The sequence below is a fragment of the Eumetopias jubatus genome, unplaced genomic scaffold (genome assembly GCF_037043125.1).
Source record: "Eumetopias jubatus isolate StellerSeaLion01/CBP00866 unplaced genomic scaffold, mEumJub1_p1.0 scaffold_2, whole genome shotgun sequence".
In the NCBI taxonomy this organism is placed as follows: domain Eukaryota; kingdom Metazoa; phylum Chordata; class Mammalia; order Carnivora; family Otariidae; genus Eumetopias; species Eumetopias jubatus.
Genome location: NW_028274808.1, coordinates 112,617,012 through 112,639,825, shown reverse-complemented (window position 1 = coordinate 112,639,825; position 22,814 = coordinate 112,617,012). Strand labels below are relative to the sequence as shown.

Below are 22,814 nucleotides of genomic sequence, written 5' to 3'. Positions count from 1 at the left end.
GACTTTCTTTTGAAAAGATTTTTGGCTTAAATTGTTGATAGAACCACCCAATATAATAACAAGATTAAATTATATATGTGTGTGTGTGTGTTATTGGGCAGGACCATTCAGGAGGTACCTGATGTGCCCAGATATATGTGTGTGTGCGTGTTTGTGTAAAACCTAAATCCTTGATTGTCAATTTTCAATTGTCAAGATTTTCCATCTTATATACATGGAGGTAGTTTTTAATGATTGAATTTAATTTTTATTTTCTGATAGAGCCTAATTTTGCTAAAAGACATGACAGTTGATTTTCAGATATGGCTTGATGCCTGTATAGAGAAACTAGTTGAGAATAAAATATATTCTTGAAGATAGATCATGGCCTTCATTATAAACTGCTGGGATAAACCTTACACTGCTCTGAAGTGACCTGGGAGAGCCAGTCTTAGTCCTGCCACTTAGTGGTGGATTGAAGCATTTTGCCTAAAAAATCTAGGTACTAGATTTTTTTACTTTGTTTTTGGAGATCATAAATGCAAAAAATAAAATTTATGTTATAAATAATCTGCAGTATTTTCTAGCATCTGCTAAAAGATTGAATTATTTTTAACATTAAGTGTATCTTCAAGACATAGTAGCAATTACATCCATAGAAAAAGGACTTAATAGGCATTTCCTTGCAAATTTGGATATGGGCACATATTGAAATTTTCTTGACATGTGCTTCATTTTCATTTTCCTTAGAATGGTGTTACTTTGCTGAAATCATATTCAAAGGCTAGGTCGATTAATCCCCTGTAAAATACACTTGAAGGTTAAGTAACTACAGCTCTCAGCTAATCCCACATAATCTGCTGTTACTAAATGGCTGTTTGTATTCCTGGCACACCAGTTTCTGAAGCTTAGGATTTGGTTTTTACTTTTTGTTCAGATAACCTCTAGAAAGAGTGATGCGTCTCTCAGCATGTCTGTGCATTGTGCTTATTAGCTTTTTGGAGGGAGTGAGCTGTTTATGTCCTTCACAGTGCACCTGCGATTATCATGGCAGAAATGACGGCACGGGATCAAGGTATGCTCCTCTCCTTGCTACTAAGTGTTCTAATGATTGTAAGGAAAAGAACACCTAGACAGCCTTGTTCTGAAAGCAAATTGTTGGCCAGGTATCAGAGGAGAGAAGGTTTAATTTACATAGCTTTAACTCCATTGTTTTAATACTGGTTGTCCACTTCATTGTTTTAATTTTGAGCAGCTTAGCTTTTAAAAGCCCCTCAAATTATTTGAGATTCTCAAACACATTCTGTATTGCAAAAATATCCATTGCACTTGTATTCACAACATGCCCCTTTCAGGAGGTCAAACCACTGAAATGAGTGTGGCCAGCTCAGTTTGTTTATAGAAAGAAAGCCTAGGAGGGAGGGCAGGTCAGGAGGTACTTGACGTGCCCAGATGATTTGCTTCCCTGATTTTCCATTTCATTTTGAGGGTTATTCATGCCAACTAGATAGATTTTAAAAAGCAGGAAGGAAGATCACAAGGGTGAAATTAGGTTCATAATTAAGATTTTTCATTTTAAAGTTTTGGAGTTTACAAAGAAAATTTGAAAGATACGGATCAATTCTGTCTGTTGCAGATACTGGGGGGCCTCACAGAAGTTAGTCAACCTCTGGGTTGCTTTAACATCTACCTGTGAATTGAGAATAATTACATACTTATATATATGTGAGTCCTTTGAGATAGAAGTTAAATGCAAAACAGGACTTTTGTTACCTAAACATGGTAGAACTTGATTTTTTTTTTTTGGAGAGGATATTTATTTGAGAGGAGAGAGATAGCGAGAGAGAGCAGGGGGTGGTGGGGGGAGGGCCAGGTGGGGAGAGGGAGAAGCAGGCTCCCCGCTGAGCAGGGAGCCCAGGGCGGGACTCAATCCCAGGACCCTGAGATCATGACCTGAGCCCAAGGCAGATGCTTAAGGACTGAGCCACCCAGGTGCCCCTGGAAAAGTGTATTTAATAACAAAATAAGATTATTTTGTGACTTGGCTGAAGTGAACAGTGAGCCTCTTACAGAAAATAATTTGTCAAAAGAATCGCCCAATTTATGTTTTACAACTTTAAACAAATAATAATTAAAACATATTTTTTAGTAGTTTGTCTTATTATTGTATGAACTTAACCAACTCATGGTATCTTTTTGAGATATTCACTAGGTGGTTTAAGACAAAGAGAACAATGTAACAAATTAAAGACCTACCTCATAAAGATATGAAGCAGTTAATGACTCAGGGCAGGGTACTTTTGAGGAAAGTCACAGAAATGTTTTTTTCTTGGTGATGGCCCCATTATTGATGGATTTTATAAAAACCGTGGTGTATTAGGACTCGCAAGGACTCTAGAAATAATCTAGTTCAACTGCTGTCATTTTATAGACAAAGAAACACAACCATACAGAGATTAAATGACTTGTCCAAGGTCACAGCACTGAGCTGATGCAGGGACTAGTTGATAAGGCCTTTCAGCTTCCTATGTAGGCTTTCTTCCATCACACTGGAATGCTGACCTAATGAGTAGAAACCAGATCATTCCTGTATAAAGTAGCAATGGAATTTGTAATACAGAATAGAGATGAAGAATAAGAGGTGTTCCCAGAGAATTTCAATGATTCCATAGAGCCATCTCCTAAAGTTACAGAAAGGAGATGACCCTGTCGTCAGTACACCCCAGTGTTATGCTATCTACCTCTCTTCACATTATATGCTGACTTTTGAAATTCACTGATCTAATGTCATGTGTTTTTACTGAATGGCTGTTTCATTGTTACTATGTACAAGTATAATGTATTTGTACATATAATGTATTTATACATTATACAATTTAGACTATGCTTTGCAAAATTTTTATTGTCTCTTTTCAGCAATCCAGTGGGGGTGAGTATATAATGATAAATAGGTCTTTTTTCAGGTTAAAATGAATCTAAATTCTCTGATTCTTCATCCTTCACACCCACAAATGGGACGGGCTTGTTTTCTTTTTTTTTTTTTTTAAGATTTTATTTATTTATTTGACAGAGAGAGACACAGCGAGAGAGGGAACACAAGCAGGGGCAGTGGGAGAGGGAGAAGCAGGCCTCCCGCTGAGCAGGGAACCTGATGCGGGGCTTGATCCCAGGACTCTGAGATCCTGACCTGAGCGGAAGGCAGTCGCTTAACCAACTGAGCCACCCAGGTGCCCCGGGACGGGCTTGTTTTTCTATGCCTGTTTTACATGTGACACTAAACAAGATCACGATGTGACTTATTCAAGGTCACTTCAGTTAGTGAGTGGTAAAAGGAATAAACTCGCAGTTTCTGGTTTATTCCTTAGGCTGAAAGCAATGCGCCAGTCACATTATTAAAATAGAGTTCAACTTTAAGCATCTAGTGTGAACACTTGCTTTTTCTTTCTCCTTCCTCCCTCCCTCCCTTCCTTCCTTTTTAAAACCATCTTAAAAAGGATCAATTTATAACTTCAACGGGATTTTTTAAAAAAATAGGCCATTTCCTAAAGAGGTTGAGTGTGTATTTTGGAGTTGGACAGATGTGGGTTTGAAAGGCAGCTGTGTAACCCATTAGCTATGTGACCTTGGGCAGGTACCTCGTGTTGGTGGGCCTCAATTATTTTCTCTGTAAAAATGAGATTGATGATAAAAATAGCAAACAGCCATTTAGTGCCTATTATGTGCCAGGAAGGTATAAAACTTTACATCCATTTCAATTAATTATCCTAACAGTGCTCTATGGGAAACTGAAGTTGAGGGACTGGTGAAGTGGCTTTTCATGGCCACAGAGGAAGTGGCAGAGCTTAGATCTGAACCAAGATCAGCCTGACTCCAGAGCCGGTGCCTTTACCCATTACCCAATATCTACCTTATAGGGCTGATGATGATCAAATAAGGCAGATGTGGTATGTTGCACAGGCCTGACACATAAAGAGCTCCATCTGTATTAGGTTGAACCACCTGAAATTGCTTATATTTGATCATTTTTAACCTACAAAAATGGCCATTTCATATGGTTCAATCTAGAAGAAGATGATGAATTATGAATAGGTCAGTCAGGCTGAACGAATATTTTGTGAAACCAGTAGGAAATGAAAAAGTGATGCATGTTTCAGGTATTATTTTTTGACATGGGTCTTGGAAAGCAAGTTTCCTTCTGTTTGTCTTGTGACACTAGGTCGGTGCTATGCAATGACCTGGATATGAACGAGGTCCCTACAAACTTACCTGTGGACACTGTGAAGCTACGTCTAGAGAAGACTGTCATCCGCAGGATCCCTGCACAGGCCTTCTACTACCTGGTGGAGCTCCAGTACCTCTGGGTGACTTACAATTCTGTGGCCAGCCTTGATGTCAGCAGCTTTTACAACTTGAAGCAGTTGCGTGAGTTGCGCTTGGATGGAAATTCTCTGGCTGCCTTCCCTTGGGCATCTCTGCTGGACATGCCCCATCTGAGGACCCTGGATTTGCACAACAATAGAATAACTAGTGTGCCAAATGAGGTGGTCGGGTACCTGAAGAACCTTGCCTACTTGGATTTATCAAGCAACAGGCTAACCACACTACCACCAGATTTCCTGGAGAGCTGGTCCCACTTACTTACATCATCACAAAGCCTGGACCTTATACCACGAAGAATTATTCTTGGTAAGTTCAGAAGTCTTTGGGCTTCTCGGGTCCAGATAATTTGTTTTGCATGCCTTCAGTTGTCCAATCTTTTCATATGTATTGAATTTGGCTTCTTGCTCTCTACTTGCACTTTTGATGGGATGGCTCTTTATTTGGTTGACGTAGGTCAGCTGACCTGTTTACCCTGTGTAAAGTGTAATGGCTCTGTGTGTGTGCTGGAGTGAGGGCAGCAGTGCGTGTGTTGGGGGAGGGAGAGGAGAGCACCTCATAAACTGAGAGACTAATGCTGCTGTTAGCGAGCCTGGGCTAAGTGATAAAATCTACCAACCTGCCCTGATTCTGAGGGCACATCAGTGCTCCATGCTCTGCCACAGTCAACCTGCTCTGTTCTCTGTTCAGCCCTTCAGCAGGCTCTTCAGGAGTGGAAGAGGGGCACTGGCATCTTTATGAGGTGGCAGCGGATTTATTAGTTAGGGAGAATAGCTTCCAGATTTTCTTAATCTAAAAAGAAATGATGAAGACAATCTTCTAATGGATTAGTGTAGCTGTGATTTGTTTTGTAGACTTTGATCTTGACTTTGTTTAGGTTCTGTGGGTATTTGTCTTTGGTTCTTAAAGTATAAACTCCTTCCACTAAGTCTCTCTCTTCCTTTTTTTTGTATCTTCCTACAGTGCTTTGCATGGCACTCTGCACATGGTGAATGCCCAGTAAATATGGTTGCAGATTGAAATCAATGAGCTGAGACCCTTCTCAGGGGTACCTGTGGGCAGTGAGGCCTCTCATACTTATATGTGAGACATAAGCCTAAGGCTCTGAGCAATCAATTTGATCTCCTACTAAATTCTTGTTCACCCAATAAGGCTGTGTTGTCAGTTCACTCGTGATGTCCATCAGGGCCACGGAAGAGGTTGTATTTCACAGGATGAAAAGAACTGAGTGTTTGGCCAGTGAAATGACTTTTAAGCCTTTTGGTGTGAGAAGCAACTCGATGCTAAATTTGTGCCAGGAATCCCTATTGACCAATATCACATGCTCAAATATTTACCAAAGTGAAGTATAAATAAATAAAGATAACTTGAATTTTTTTTTATAAAAAGGAAAATGCTGTGGCACCACTTAAATGATTTTAGCATTGCTTTGGTTGAAATGTAAATGCATTTTGGTGCTTATGAGACTAAAAGTATGAGTGATTAGAACCAAATAGAAAGAGGAAAAATCATGTATTTATTCTATACCTATTTTATGTTTGCCTACTGCCTATCTAGTGCTTCAGACATTTTTATTAGAGAATAAAAGAAGTATTGTAGGGTGAGTGGAAAAAACATTAATTTAACGATAGTTGTGGAGTACTTCTTATTATGTACACCATGATAGGCCCCATGTAAACCTATACTGTAGTATTTATTTACTTTATTTTAGCCACTAATTTAGTTCTTAGGACTAATAGCTGGAAATTGTCTTAATTTAAATATTGAGATTCTGTTTCTCTACACATTTTTCTAAGTTTCTTTAGATTTACCAAGAGGGGATATATAGTAGAAAAAAAAGTCAAATTACTGAATTGCTATTAATAGCTCTCTAATGATTAGTTGCCAGTATTGCTAGTATCACTATAAAGAATTGATTTGGAGGACATTAATATTAACTCATTTTTAATGAGTTAAATCTGGATGAAAAATTAGGGATGAAATGAAAAGGGTTATGAATTTCACTGTCTACGGAGATAAACAGCTTTATCTATGTTATAGGGTTCAGATTCTGCTTCAAAACCATTCTTTAAAGGGGTAACATGAAAATGCTTTTGGTATAACATTAAATTTAAAAAGCAGGGTGTGTAATTGTACACGATCATACTATTTTAAAATGTGCAAAGAAAAAAACTGAAAAATACACTAGCTGGTTGACTCTGGCTCTTTGGGTGATGGGACATCTTTTCAGTATTCTGTATTTTCAAAATGTTCTGCATTGATCATGCATTACTTTTATAATAATGATGATAATCATAATAAATAACAAAAGACATTTTGAAACATGACTAGTCCTATGTGGCAGCTGATCTTCACAAGGCCATGCCTGCTATGTAATGAAAGGGAAAAAGACGTGCTCTCCTCTAAAAGACTAGCTCACTGTGAATCACACACAGAAAACTCAGTTTTCTCATCTGGAAAATGGAGGTAGGAGGACTCACTCCTTCTTGCTTATAGGATTGTAATGAGAATATTATGAGATAGTTTATGTGACAGTTCTTTAGAATATGAGGTGAACAGCCTCTAAGGTTATGATTTTAGATCAACAATAATCCATAGCAGCTGAGACTGAGATGGGAGTGTCTTATAAAGAGAGACTCCTCTATTTTAGCTTTTTCTGTTATTTTGCCTACATCTGAGTCTTCCAATTTCATCATTAAAATATGGTGATGAAAATCTGTTCTAGCTTTTCTAGAATTCAGTGTTTAACTGTAGCAGTTATAACTTTCCAGGTGCCCTGGAGAATTTACTTTTCTATTATTATAGTGGAATATAGTCTGTTTTATTTGTTAGTGTCTTGTGTTTATTATTGTTAGCAGATGGAAGTTCTGTTTGTAACAACAATAGTAATAGCTAATATTAACGGAGCTCAGGGCCAAACCTAGTTCTTATACTTTATAGATATAACTTCCGGTCTCATGTTAACCCTGTGGTAAGTACCATTTCATCCCTATTTTATAGTAGAAGAATTGAGACACACGTTAAGCCACGTGTCCAAATGGACCCATCACACAGTGATGGAGCTGGGGTATGAATACAGGTGGTTTGGCTCCACAGCTCATGCTGTTCCCCATTCCCTTGTCATGCAAGGTATTGTATGTAATAATACCAGAGTTCTCTTCCTCATATATGCATTACTGATCTCTTTAAGTCATGTATTTATTTAAAAAAAAATTAGGAAGAGGCTTTTCCATTCCTCCTCTTTTCTACATGAGTAAAAATATCAACTTAATAAAACTGTCCTCTAATGTATCATACAAACATAAACTAGTGTCCTGCAAGTAAACATTTAAATGAACTGTGAAACTAGACTGGATTTTTTATTTGCAATACAGGTAAATTTCCATGGCCTCTTCCTCAGGGATACACAAAATATTTACACAGGCAGACTGTGTAAGGCCCAACTCTCTTTGTCTTGGAAAAAGCATGCAGGAGGAGAGGGCATAAAATGCTTTTTTGGGGGCTTTTTACTGGCACTCGAATTTGCTCAATTGCAAACATGAGTGCTTTTCCTGTTCAGAATAAAGTTTACCTGAAGGGCAGTAGCCCCACGAGTATTCCCACAAAATTTTTCTAAAATGGCGTTCGTTTAATTCAAAAACACTCCTCAGTCCCTGTTGATATGCCTGTTCTTTTCGAGGCACAGAGGAGATAAATCCACATAGTTAACTCCTTGCCAGGTGCTCTTTTGGGGACTCCTTGGCAGTATCTCAGCCTTTAGGACAATGCCGTAAAATGGGTCTGTGATTATTACCTGCTTTGTACAGCTGGTGAAGACAGAGTCAAGTTTCAAGTTCAGTCCATCTCCAGAGATATCATTCTTTTGTTTTTAAAGCCTTTTCTAAATTGAGGAGTTGAGGTATAATTTGCATATGTGGATCTTAAGTGTACAGCTTAGTAAATGATGATAAATGAAATACCCCCACAAAACCAAACCCTCATTAAGATATGGAATAATTTCATCACACTGGAAAGTTCCCCTGCTCCTCTTCTCAATCAGTGTCCTCCATTTCAAGCAACCATTGTTTTTATTTCATTGCAGTAGGTTAATTTTGTCTGCCCTAGAATTTTACGTAAATGGAATCATGTAATATGTCCCTTGTGCCTGGCTTCTTTCATTTAGCATTATTGTTTTTGAGATTCATCCATGTCTTTACATGTATGGGTAGTTCCTTCTGCTGAATCATTTTCAGTTTTATGAATATATGAATTGTTCATCCGTTCTCCTGTTTTTGGACACATGGGCTATTACCAGTCTTTAGCTATTATGAATTAAGCTGCTATTAACATTCTTGTGCAAAGCTTTTTATAGCACATATTTTCATTTCTCTTGGATAAATTCCTAGTCTTCAAATTGCTAGGTCGCAGGATGGCTATATATCTTTTTAAGAAACTGCCAATTTTCCAAAGATGTTGTACAATTGTATACTCCCACTAGTACTGTACAAGAGTCTACTTGCTCCATAGCCTTACCAACACTTGATGTTGTCAGATTTTTCTCATTTCAGCCATTCCTGGGGGTGATGGGTCAGGGAGTGATTTGACATTGTGATTTTAATTTGCATTTCCCTGAAGACTAATCGTGTTGACCATGCTTTCATTGGGTTATTGGTCACTGCTACATTCCTTTATGCCAATATATAATTTTTAAATTTTTTATTATTAAATACAAGCCTTTTGTTAGTTACATGTGTTATTGATATTTTCTCCAAATCTGTGATTTATTCATTTTCTTCATGGTATTTTTGGTAAGAAAGTTTTAAATTTTATTATTATTTTTTTAATTTTTCTTTTTTTTTATTTGACAGAGAGAGACACAGCGAGAGAAGGAACACAAGCAGGGGGAGTGGGAAAGGGAGAAGCAGGCTTCCTGCCGAGCAGGGAGCCTGATACAGGGCTCGATCCCAGGACCCTGGGATCATGACCTGAGCCAAAGGCAGACGCTTAACGACTGAGCCACCCAGGCGCCCTGAAAGCTTTAAATTTTAATGACATCTGATTTATCAGTTTTTTTCTTTTATAGTTAGTGCTTTGTGTGTCTCATCTAAGAAATATTTGCCTGCCTACAAGTCACAGAGATTCTATTTTCCTTATAGTTTTAACTTTTATATTCAATTTCTGGCTTTAATATTCTTAGCTTTTATGCTTATGACTGTGGTCCATCTCAAAACAATTTTTGAGTATAGTGTGAGGTAGGGGTTGAGGTTTTTTCCATGCAGATGTCCAGTTGTTCCCCCACCATGTGTGGAAAAGACCTTACTTTCCCCCGATTTGTTAAATGCCACTGCCACCACAAAACTGACTAAGGCATGGTTTTTGCTTTCAAGAGCTTATAGTCTGCAGAATTACTTTTGTACAGAAATTTATTGCTGACTTTTCATCAAAAAATAGCACATTTAATTCAACTACTGTGATGCATGGAAAACATTATCCTTTTAGAGAAGGAATAAGGCAAAGTTGATTTGCCCCTATCCAAGAATAGTTAGATGAGCTAAATTAATTAGTGCAAATTACTGTGATTGTGGTTGGTATGTTGCCTTGAAGGAATGCAGTACAAATAACAGTTTAACTTCAGGGAGTTTTTGTACCTCTGTCCCCAAAAGGAAAACAAAACAAAACACTTGATGAAAGGGGTTCAACACTCAGGTCACTATTATTATTCAGGTTTTAAAAGTTGTGCCTTTGACCTTGATATTTCAAAGCTAGAATAAATATATTTGAGGATTTAAAAATATTTTCCTGTTTTATATAACTTTAAGACATAGCCAGTTGGATTTTTATTTTTTTTATTTATTTAATTATTTTATATATTTTTTCCCCAAAGATTTTCTTTTATTTGACTTTTTTTTTTTTTATTTGACAGAGAGAGACACAGTGAGAGAGGGAACACAAGCAGGGGGAGTAGGGGAGGGAGAAGCAGGCCTCCCGCTGAGCAGGGAGCCTGATGTGGGGCTCCATCCCAGGACCCCAGGATCATGACCTGAGCTGAAGGCAGACACTTAACAACTGAGCCACCCAGGTGCCCCGGGTTAATTTTTAAAAAGAATTTTGTTTCAGGGGCGCCTGGGTGGCTCAGTCAGTTAAGTGTCTGACTCTTGATTTCAGCTCAGGTCATGATATCAGGGTTGTAAGATGGAGCCCCCGCATTGGGCTCCATGCTCTCAGAGACTCTGCTTGAGATTCTCTCTCTCCCTCTTCCTTGGCCCCTCTCCCTGCTCACGTGTGCACGCGTGCTCTCTTTCTTTCAAATAAGTAAATAAATCTTTAAAAAATTTTTTCTTTCACCATTAACACATTTATGATAGTTTCAAAGCATGAATAAAACCGTTAATGTTACAGTTCTTGGATCTTTCCCTATGTAGACATTTGTGCTCCAGACATCACTGCTTTGACATGTATTTATAGATAATAGCTCTTACAGCTGCCACCCATGGCTCTAGATGTTTTTAGGTGATGAAATGAGTTATGGTGGAAGGAATATTAGAAGATGCCATGAAACATCTGGGACTTAGGATTCTAAGCTACTTACAGAATCAAGGCAGTAATCTCTTTGTGCTTTAGTGTCCTCTGATGTGAAACTCAAAAGAATCATACTAACTTCCTGAGGTCAGGTAAGACAGATAGAGCTTCAGAATGAAAGCTTTAAAATAAAAGCTTTAAATTGGTATTTAAAATACCAAGCTTCAAATCCTGACTGTATCCAGTTGTATGATCGCAGGCAGATCCCTTAACCTCTCTGAGTGTTGGCTTTCTCCTCTTTAAAATGAGGATGATACTAAAGTTATCTAGCTCAGCTACTGTCAGGATCGAGGTAGAGAAATCCTTTAGCATGCTTAGCACTGTTGGAAGATAATTTTCCATGGCCTCTCACATTTCTGCAAGTCTTGTGAGCCAGAGGCCGTCACTGACTGTCTTTTGTCCTCAACTATCTTTTTAAGGATGTTTGTATACAGAACCGCTTTGGAAGGTAAAGGTATGTCTCCCTCCAGAGAAAGGGTAGGCATGTTTACTGTCCAGTATAATGAAGATAATGTCTTCCTCCAGAGCTGTAAACTGTCCTCCATCTCTTACCAGGAGTCTGTGTCTTCTGCCAACTGGCAGGTGTTGGCCATCTAAAGTAGGATAAAACTCAGATCCTTTATAATTCCTGACGGAGTACAATATTTGCCACATAGAAAGCAATCAATAACTGTCAACTTGTTTTGTTATTATTTTATAAAGCAAAAATCTAGCATAACAAGTGTTTTGAGAGCATAACATTTATCCACATAGTAATTATTACATGACAGAATGAATTTGATGTTTGCTGGCAAGTTGGATATTAAAGACTGGTCACAGATTCACAGGACTAAATGTAAGAGGAAGAAAGAAGTTCAAGGTAATTCACCTATAAATGAAATTTCTAAGATAGAAGATAAAAAAAACAGTCAGTTTTTACCAATACTGGAAGAAAAATATGAACCAATCATGAAGTGCTATGATAAAAATAGACATAAATATAAACAAAAATAGATGTAAAAAAGAATTTACGAATGAATGTTTAAATCTTCCAACATGGTTAGCATTTTTTAGGTTCTGTCTTTTCTCCTTATTAATCAATATATAATCTACTCTGCTGGTAAAAAGCCACAACCACAAACCTTTTTGAGATAAAGCCCCTGCAGCCTTGGGCTTTATGTGAGGCTGCTGTGGGACATCATCACCCTTAACATCCTTAGAGACTTTTGTCTGCTAAAGGCTCTGAAGCACCGTCTTAGATCTTTCTGGGGTCTTAGCAAATAATTTTATAGTTTCACCCTCCCTGGATCTGATTTTTGCTCAGAAGGCCTTTCTTAGTTTGAGAACTTTGGAGAGGCCAGGAGTAAGAAGGAGGTTGTTTTTTTTTTTTTTACTTTTTTTACTATGTTCAGTTTTATTATTGAACCCAGCAAGTTTTGGCTCCTTTCTCTTTAACAGTTCTTCCTTACCTGCTGTCTGTCCTTTCCCATTTTACCATAAGCAGCAAGAAGACGCCAGGTAGCACTCTCAGCACTTGGTGTGGAAATAGCGAGAACATTCGTTTCATTGAGTGCACTTTATACTTTCCATGTTAACCACAGGTGACAGTGTTTCCCAACTTTCTGCTACTCCATCAAAGGTCTCCTTTCCTCTAGTTTCCAATAGTTACATTGTCCTCACTTTCCTTGAAAGCTCTCACTGATGGTCCCCTTGAAGGCCAACGCACTTCTGCTAACAGTTCGAAAGCTGAGGGAGGCAGTCCTCCAATTGGAGGCTGTCAGCTAACTGTATTCCTTGCTGCTAAGTCTCTCTTGAAAGGGATTTGAGCAGTGCACCTTCTTGGCCACCACGTATGACATTCGTGCCAAGCTCTGTTCCTGCCTCTGCCCGTCTCCAGTCTTATCTCCTGACATTGTCTGCTTCTCACTCTATACTTCTGCTACACAGAACTTGTACTACCTTCATAGGTCTTCAAATCACACAAAACCATGACATAGTGTGGACTGAATTAGGTGCCTCTCTACACCCTCCAATATCTACAATAAGTACTTTCCTAGCACCCTAGAAATATCTCTAGCCCTGTATTTCTAGGGTTCTGTGGTACTTGGATTAAAACCTTGGCTTGGATGCTGATTAAGCTATATGGCCCTGCTCAAATCATTTGATTTCTCTGTACCTCAGCTTCTTCATTTTTAAAATGGGGATAGTAATCCTCTTCCTCATCTTTTGGGATTAAATGAAACAATACAGATAAGTGCTTAGAACAGAGCCTTGTCCAGAGTAAATGCTCAATAAATGTTGGCTATGATCTTTAATGACCTGACCTGACAGGCTCTGTTCATTGAGGTAGCCAAATTGCAGGGCAAAACTGACAGGGAGGTGATTCCATTTCATCTCTCAAAGCACTTCTGTTTTTAGGGAGACAGTGCAGACCCTTGCTTGCCCAAGAGGCTGTGATGTAAACGGAAGTCAACAGAATAACCTTTATCAATCTTTTCCTCCCTCCTGGTTTAGGTCTGCAGGACAACCCTTGGTTCTGTGACTGTCACATTTCCAAAATGATCGAGCTGTCAAAAGTTGCTGACCCTGCTGTAGTGCTTCTCGATCCACTGATGATTTGTAGTGAGCCTGAGCGCCTGACAGGGATTTTGTTTCAGCGGGCTGAGCTGGAGCAATGTGTGAAGCCGTCTGTTATGACCTCAGCCACCCAGATCACGTCTGCTCTGGGCAGTAATGTTCTGCTGAGGTGTGACGCTTCTGGCTACCCTACCCCACAGCTCACCTGGACCAGATCCAACAGCTCACCAGTTAATTATACAGGTACTTTCTTTTTTCCTGTCTTTAAAGATTTTATTTATTTATCTGAGAGAGAGACAGAGCATGGGCATGGGGAGGGGCAGAGGGTGAGGCAGAAGGAGAAGCAGACTCCCGCCAAGCAGGGAGCCCGATGCGGGACTTGATCCCAGGACCCTGAGATCATGGTGTGAGCTGAAGGCAGACTCTTAACCGACTGAGCCACCCAGGTGCCCCCAAAATTGGCTAGTTAATTCTAATAAAATATGTCAAGACTGTTGGGTGAAAGGAATTTGAAAGGTTCGTTTTATTGTTTAATATTTTCCTCAGTATATCTAACTACATAGATATTAGAAAATCTGATTTTTTTTTTTTTTTTTTTTTTTTTTTTTAGATAGAAAACAACATGATCCAGTGGATGGATGATTGCAAGTAAGGCCCTTTGTCTTGCTGCATCATCTTGGATATGGCTCACTTTAAAATGCATAACTATTACAGTTTTCTTAGAAAAGATTTTCATACAGGTTTCTCATTTTTGAATGATCATTTAAATAATAAATTACATGCAAACCTTATCATGAAGCAAAAAGTATAATTTTTAGAAATATTGATTACATAGACTTTTTAGATCCTACTATGACCAACTCAATGTTTTGGTCTTAGTTTCAATAGTGATATTCTAATGAATTAAAGTGATATATTTTTAAAAACTCCTTAAAATTAAAGGTAAATCAAAGTAAAAGTAATGAAACCTGATGGAATAAGAAATAGTTAAGCCCTAATATTCTTATAAGTAGATAGTAAATGGCCCACAGCTTATTGTAGTAAGTTAAATTTTGGGATACTAAGATACTGCTTAGCACATTATTATTCTACAGAAAGCTTCAGAAATCAAGACAGAATGGTAATAAGTTAGATTTTAGTGTTTAGGAAAGTAAAATTCCAATTTTGCAAAAACTATATATTATTCTACAAATAAAAGGATCCATGTTTTACTAATTTATCTAGATTAAATATAAAATGAAAGACTGAGAATACTAATTATGACTTCTCTATGCCAGAAAATGATCTGCTATGCCATCTGCTGTGTATGGATAGATAGCATTTTATTACAATGAAAAAATATTTGAGGAAATATTTAAGATCTTGTAAAAACCATTTTATGGGACCACAGTGAGTTAAAATTGGAGGGCATCCTTGAGATCACTTTGTCTTATCCCCTTATTTTAAAAGTACAGAAACAGAGGCCTAAAGACGCTGACTTGTCTGAAATTACATACTAGTATGTGAACAAACGTTTACTAAAACCAAGTCTCCCAATTGATACCCTTGTGTCTTTTTAAAATACCATTCTCCATATAGACCTCATTGTACTTGGCATGTCCCAGAACTTCATGTAGACAATTTACAGAACTATCACCTTCCGTCAGAGACTGGTGATAGTGTGCCATTTCCCTCTTGGTTTATGTGAAAGGGATGCATGTGGAACCAGATCGGTTAGCGTGTTGCTTGAGTTTCTCCTTTTTTTCCCCCTCACAGAGTATATATATATTTTTTCTTACAGTAATTCAGGAATCTCCAGGGGAAGGAGTCAGATGGTCCATAATAAGCTTGACAGGCATTTCTTACAAGGATGCTGGGGATTACAAATGTAAGGCCAAAAATCTGGCTGGAATGTCAGAAGCTGTGGTTACTGTGACAGTGGTTGGTGTTGTCACGACCACCATATCATCAGATGCCTCTGAAAGAACTGGAGATCACCCTGAGGAAGAAGTCCAGCCAGGAGCTAGAGCTACATCCATACCTGGTTCATTGTCATCTCCCTGGCCTTCTTCCTCCCCTGCTTCTTCCATTTTTCTTTCTACTTCTACTTCATTTCCTCCCTCCACTGCTTTCTTCTCCTCATCTCCTTTCCTCTCCTCCATCGCTTCTTCAGCCACAACTCTAAGCACTAGAATTTCAACAAGCCCCACCACGGCCAGCCAGCAGTCACTCCAGCTCCACCCAGATGGGAAAAGAAATTTAAAGGTGGAGATGGGTGGAAGTAAGCTTCCCTCAGCCAGTGCAAGTAAAAAAGAAGAGTTGGCATCGGTGGATCAAGCGACGCCAATGGAAAAGAATGCCACGATAGAAAATCTCAGGGTAGTCGGTGAGACTGAAGAGAGTGTGACTTTGATGTGGAACACCATCAACACCACACGTAAGTCTGAGATGACAGTATGGTACTCCAAGTACGGTGAGAAGGACCTGCTGCTGCTGAGTTCAGACTCCAGCAAGAACCAAGTAACCATAGATGGCTTGGAGCCTGGTAGGCAATACACAGCATGTGTCTGTCTGAAAGGAATGCCTCCCCAGAAAGACCAATGTATCACCTTTTCTACTGACAGAGTTCGAGAAGAAGGTGATTCTCGAGTGTCTTTTCTTGTTGTGGTGAGCGGTACTGCCTGTGTCGTTGTCTTGCCATTGATTTTTTTCCTGTTGTACAAAGTTTGTAAACTGCAATGTAGGTCAGAATCCTTCTGGGAAGATGATCTGGCAAAAGAAACTTATATCCAATTTGAGACCCTGTCCCCCAGGTCTCAAAGTGTAGGGGAACTTTGGACGCGAAGGCATAGAGATGATTCAGAAAAACTGCTGCTTTGTTCTAGGTCAAGTGTGGAATCTCAGGTGACTTTTAAAAGTGAAGTTTCGAGGCCAGAGTATTATTGCTAAGGTTTCACAGCTTAGGTACATGTGAACTCCACAAAGTTCCTTCCACGCAATTAAGGATTTGAGGATGTAGTTGACCCTCTGACTGGATGACTTTTGTTCAGACTTTCACATCCTCTATGAAAATCACAAATGGAGTGCTTTTAATTGTGCTTAAAAAAAAACTACCTTGTGAGGGGCACCTGGTTGGCTCAGTCAGTAGAGCCTGCAACTCTTGATCTCAGAGTAGTAAGTTCGAGCCCCACGTTGGGTGGAGAGATTACTTAAAAGCTACCGTGAGACTTCTGAACTGAAAAAACAGATAGTCTTGATTTTTGTTGTGTGGAAGATGTCCATAGAAATAATTTTTGGGGTAGTGCTTAATAAGTTAGTAGTATGTTTTAGGGTATTGTTTTAGTTCTTAAAAATAAATTGATGTGAGAATTGTTGTAAAAAAGTGAAGTCTGAATTTTAAAAAGACAGTTTTTCTGGGACATGAAGAAAGATTAGTATAACCAGCTAAGCCTTGATGTTCATCATGTTTGAAGTACTTTATGGTATCTGCTGTGGGTATTTACTGCCGTTGCCTAGTGGGCGAGAGTGAGAAAGGACAGAAATTTGCATTCACTAAGGTTAAGTCCAACCCAATGGAGAGGGAGGGCTCCAACTCTTGGTACCATTATGCATTACAGGACTGTACAGTTGTATTAATATTGTAAGAAAAATTTTTCCATTAGCCTTAGAAATATAGGTATTAGCAAAAAGAAGTTTAAAAAGAGGATCATGAAAATAGTAAGGCCAATTCTAAAAATATTAACCATTGCATCCTCATACATTTGCTAATAGACTGTATGGATCTTTAAAAAAAAGTAAGTGCTCATTTTGAAACAATCTCTTTAATATTGTGATATTGACTCTTCTCTTCCTCTCCTTTTCTCCTTCTCTCCCTCCACCTTCCTTCCTTCATTTCGGTTTCCCCTTCTGCTTTGTCAGAAGATGTTCACGTAGCCAGAGGACCACAGCTAAGCTGTTTGTCTTTTGCCATGTTATATTTTCATTTCCTGGCTACAGGGAAGAACTTTGAAAGTCTTTTTTAGATCTGAAAAGGAGGTTTTAGGATTTTGAAGAGCAGTTTCAATTGATTAACTTGGTCAAATTTTCTAGGTAAAAAAACATGAGGGATATTGAACTAGAGTGGGGCACACAGATAGGAAAGGGGCTTCATACATAAAATTTAGGTTTTTTTAAAAAAAGTTTATCACCACCTTTACTAAAGACTATATTCTCTTTACACTGGAGACTTTGGAGTACAGAACATATTTATTAAGGTGTGTCAGGAGTCTTGAAATACTCTGAGAAGCAAGTTCTAAGAAAATCCTGTATTTTGCATAAGCAATAGATTGGCTTTAATGTAACATATCATGGGTATTATAATACAAGGAACTGGACAATGAAAAATTGTTCATTCCAAATAGAATTAAATTAAAAAGGAAAAAGAATTCTGGTTTAGACATACTCTGTATATTAGGAGGAGACCAGCATGGATGGAAGGCCTGTCCAAAATGCCCAAATGTATAATTTCCTCTCCTTTCCTTCTCTTTCCTTTCCAGCCTGTTTGTCCTTGGTGCTTTCATCACTGAGTGCATTGTCTCATCATCTAACAGTTTTAAATTCAGTATGCATTGTTAAGATTTGTTAGAAAAATACCTTTTACAGACAGTTTTGTCTCTAGCTTCAAATTCCATTGGGATCAACTTATTTTAAATTAAAAGACTGCAAAAACTTGCACTTTTTTACTCTAAAGATATCATGGAATTCACTGCCATATTTAAAAGGTTCATACAGACTGCCAAAGTACTACCAGGTTAGAAATAATGACTACTGGAGAATGTTACGGACTACTGAGGCAAATAGCACCCAGATTGTACAAAGGAGGGTTATCTGTTAAGAAAGGAGACTTGGCCCACCCTGATCAGGTAAATTACTGACTGTCCTCATAACCAAAATGCTGGTGTGGAGGGGAGAAATCACCTCTGTCATCTTCAGCTTCATGGTCTTGGCCCATGAAGTGAGTCCTAAGTAATGTGTTACTAATAGTGAAAGAACTAAAATTGTAAGTCAGCTACTTTCTAAAAATACTTACACTTGAGTGTAGTCAAATGATATCTGATGGTATCATTGCTCCTACGTTCTTACAGGTATGCTTTCCTGAGTGGGAGGAAAAGGTTGACGTAGCAAGTAGCATGAAAGTCTATGTAATCAAGAGCCTGTTTATCAGTGTCACTACCAGCATTGCAGAGAGCAATCAGAACTGACATATAGCCAGTTATGTGTATATGTGTATATGTATACATATGTATACATATACACACATATGTATATATGTGACAATTAAATATGATTACAATGTTTTACTTTCAGACAAGGTACATTTGAGGTCTGTCTGTAAAACTTGGGTAAATGGTGAGGGTGTGTCACATGGGAGACTATCATAAATGATGTGCTATGATATAAAAAATGTTGAGAAATCCAAGCTCATGGTTTATGATGGCCACAAAAGAAAACCCTGGACTCTAGAGTCAGACAAGTGCCCTGGACTTTGGGAAACTTCCACAAAAGTTCAAAGACAAAAGAAATTTTTTTTTAAAGATTTTATTTATTTGACAGAGAGAGAGACAGCAAGAGAGGGAACACAAGCAGGGGGAGTGGGAGAGGGAGAAGCAGGCTTCCCGTGGAGCAGGGAGCCTGATGCGGGGCTCCATCCCAGGACCCTGGGATCATGACCTGAGCTGAAGGCAGACGCTTAACGACTGAGCCACCCAGGTGCCCCAAAGACAAAAAATTTTCAACCCACAGACTTGAGTCTCAAAAAGGGATTATGGCTAACAAAGGGAGATTTTAAAAACCCAAAAACTTTTAGCTGAATAATTGCAAAATATTTAAATAAAACAGGAGACAGCTCAGGAAAGTTGAATGGCTGTCTACTCATCTGAAAGTTTAAATAATATATGTAGAAGACATAAAGAAGGAAGAGTAATCAAGGATGAAGGTAGAGGTGCAGCAAATCTATTATGAAAGTGCCATAAACTAGAGCCCCCAGTAAACTGAAGATCAAAAATATGGTAAAGTTGACCAGAAGGAACTGGAAGGCTTTTCTGTTGTAGTTGTTAAAAAGAAAAAAGAAATAATAAGTCTACTGTTTAGAGATGATAAGAGAAAGTATATCAAAGAAGTAGCAGAATCATTCAACTCCTATTTTTTCTTCTCTTTTCTAAATGGGTTTTTCAACTGAATATGGAGAAGAAACGATGAAAAGTGAAAATTTTAGCCCAAGATAGGTAAGGGATTAGTAAATTAATTCCAGGATATTTTAAATGAGGCCAGATAAATTACCAGGATGGTAACAGAATTTTCAGCCATAATCTCAGAGCTACTGTTTAGTAGTCTTTGAAAAGTCATGGCAAATAGGAGAGATACCACAGATCATAAATGACTAACTTTCATCTTTATTTTTGAAGATTAGAATAGGGTAGGTTTTGGAAATTATGGGCACCTTGATTCATGCATGCAGAATTGACAACAGATTGTTAAAAGGCTTGTTTTTGAGCATGCAGAAATGAATGTTATGGTCATTAGCAGTCAACAAATGTCAACTAAGGAGAAGCTTTAATAAACCAGTATGGCTTATTTTTAAGGAGGTTACTAGGCAGATAGATCAAAGGACTGCTTGAAAATCAAAGAGTAGCTAGCCCTTGTTATTTGTCCTTCCTTGATGGAGTAATAAGGGTTGCTTCCTCTCAAAAATGTCTAGTAATGGCTTTAAGTAACACGAGAAAGTGTTTGTTAGGGTGCCTTTCCCCTATTTAGCATTTTTATAAATGACTGAACACAGACTTCTCAGCTCTGCAGAGGACATGAAAATAGACAGGATATCTTAAGTTGGTGCTTCTCAAACTTCTCCCCAGAATATTCCTAATGGAAAGGGAAAGTAAACATGTACATCTGAGAAACCAGGGCAATTATCCTAAGTGGCTGCCAAAAGAGAGACATTTCTCTGAATTATTTTGTCTTAATTAAAAACTATGTGAATTTCCACTCTATTTCATATTTTTAAAAAAATATAATTCTCTAATCAACTTCTTTCTTTCCTTCCTTCCTCCCTTTCTTTTTCTTTCTTTTTTGTAAAAATGGCATCTCTGTGCCTTTGAATACTTTGGCACATATTCCCCTGAGATGCTCTGCTTATCTTCATCCAAGTCAATCATAAAAACCTTAAGTAGAATAGGGTAAAAAACAGAGAACTATGGCTCTCTATTAGAGGCTATTTCATGCTGAATAAAGCCATCAATAAATGCACTTATAGGATAGGTAAGGCACCAAATCTTGAAAAGGATCTTAATAAGATGGCATATTAACAGAATTAAATCTAACAGGGATAAATATAAAAATTTGCATTTAAACTGGCACAAGTATGGGTGTTCAAGTGATAAAAAAAAATCTGTGACTTGAGATGTTTAATTTAGATTTAGAATGATTCCAGTCATTCTATGAACCAACAGAGTTATGTAATTGCTAAGTATGGTAGCATTAAATTACTTTAATATAAGTGGTAGACAGACCAAGAAAGGTAACAGTCCCTCTATGTTCTGCATTAATAAACCATTTTTACAAGAGCAAGTTTAATTTGGGTGCCAAATTTAATAGGGACCTTGATAAACTATGGAGCATCCATAGAAAGAAAACTAAGATCACCGAGCCTCTAGAAACTTTATCATGCAAGAAAGGGTTAAGAACCTAGAGCACATAGACTAGGAGGAGACCAGATGAGCTTAGTGCAGTACATGTTGTCCTGGAGCATGGTGCTGAGGAGCATCTACATAGGTTGTCAAAATGGAGGTCACTGGGTTCCGCAGGTAGAAACTTGGATTCAGCAGCCTGGGGCCTTGGAAGCTGCATTCTGATACTCAACCCAGGGGAATGATACAGGTGAGGTGAAGACTCTGAGAAACACTGTTCTATGCAATGGATGTAGAAGCAGTATTCGAATTATAAAGAAGCAGAGTGGCTCCACATTAAAAAAACCAATAATCTTTCCTGGTAACAACTAGAGTTAGAGAACAGCATAGAAAGGCATACTGCAATAATATCATTTAGGACATTCATGGATATTCCAGGAGTCAGGGATGATACAGAAGGGACACTGAAGGACACTGTAGACTGAAAGTCCTCTGGTCAATCATTTGGACTATAGCAGAGAGAAAGAAAAATTAATAAAAGTATATTCATTGGTTTTAGTGGAAAGAGAATGCTAACATTTGTATTTATGAATAGCCACTTTTTTGTTTAATTTATAATAAAGTTGATTTTGTATACAAACATCTGACTCTTGATTTGTTTAAACAGTGCATATGTTGATGTTGTTTTCCTTTTATGCAGTTAATTTCAATTAAGTGGTTGGATGAAAGAGTTATTGTAATTTTTTTCTCTTTGGCGTAGGATATAACACTGATGATTTATTTCTTAATTATTCAGGGAAAAACCACCCAATGTTTATGGATTATTTTGGTACAATTTGTAAGCACAATTTAGTCCTTAGAGAAAAGCAGCGATTTTTGAGAATACCATGAACTACAAATTGCCTGCAAAAGAAATAAACATCAAATTCCAACAAATGTCCTGCCATTGGTGCAGACTGGGGAGTATGGACAGCCAGAGAAGGAAGTGTTAAAGGACTGCAAGAAAGAAGAGAGCCAAGAGTATATGCAAAGCAAAGACAAAATCACCAGAAAACAAAAGGCAAATATCAAGTGCAAATATTTGGACCTTGCATCTGAGACTTGGTAGTTCCAGAATGAGCTATAGGGAAGAGACATGAAAGTGAGTGGGACCAGAGTTGGAAGCCTTGGAAAAGCATTGCTTCTAAGAGAAGGAGCTAGAGTACGGTGGTAATCACTAAAGACATGGTATTAAGAAAAAAGAAAGAAGCAAGAGGGGGAAATTAAAGCAAATGCACTGACATTGATCATTTAATACATTTAATTGAAGAGCAAAGACTAAAACAAGAGTGGGTACATGAGTGGAAGAACTATGTGAACAGTGTACAAATGGACAGAGTAGGAAGAATGCAACTAAAAAATGGAAGAAGGAAGACAGAAATAGGAGAGTAGAAGATTAATTGCCTGCTATACCAGTAATAAGTGGAAGTCAAGGATACTGTTTAAAAATTATAGACCAAATAGTAAAATGTTAAGTAGGAAAGAAAAGAATTAAAAGCACTATAAAAGGCCCTTTAAAACAACAAAAGCAAAATGCATGCCTTTCTAAAACCCAAATGAAATTAAAAAACAAAATAAACAAGCAAGACATGAAATAGAGAAAGATTAAAACTATTTGTTTTTAAAGACAGAAAAATATCCTCAGGGTTTCCAAGCAAAAAGGTC

General features: G+C 38.0%; 1 protein-coding gene across 1 annotated transcript; it reads left to right on the top strand.

Moving 5' to 3' along the window:
- Positions 1-776: 776 nt before the first annotated feature.
- LRIT3 (leucine rich repeat, Ig-like and transmembrane domains 3) lies at positions 777-21,702 on the top strand. The gene is made up of 4 exons (XM_028121250.2): positions 777-1,054; positions 4,196-4,665; positions 13,408-13,713; positions 15,251-21,702. The coding sequence occupies exons 1-4, from the start codon at positions 936-938 to the stop codon at positions 16,396-16,398; spliced, it is 2,043 nt and encodes a 680-aa protein (XP_027977051.1). The 5' UTR covers positions 777-935; the 3' UTR covers positions 16,399-21,702.
- Positions 21,703-22,814: the final 1,112 nt, after the last annotated feature.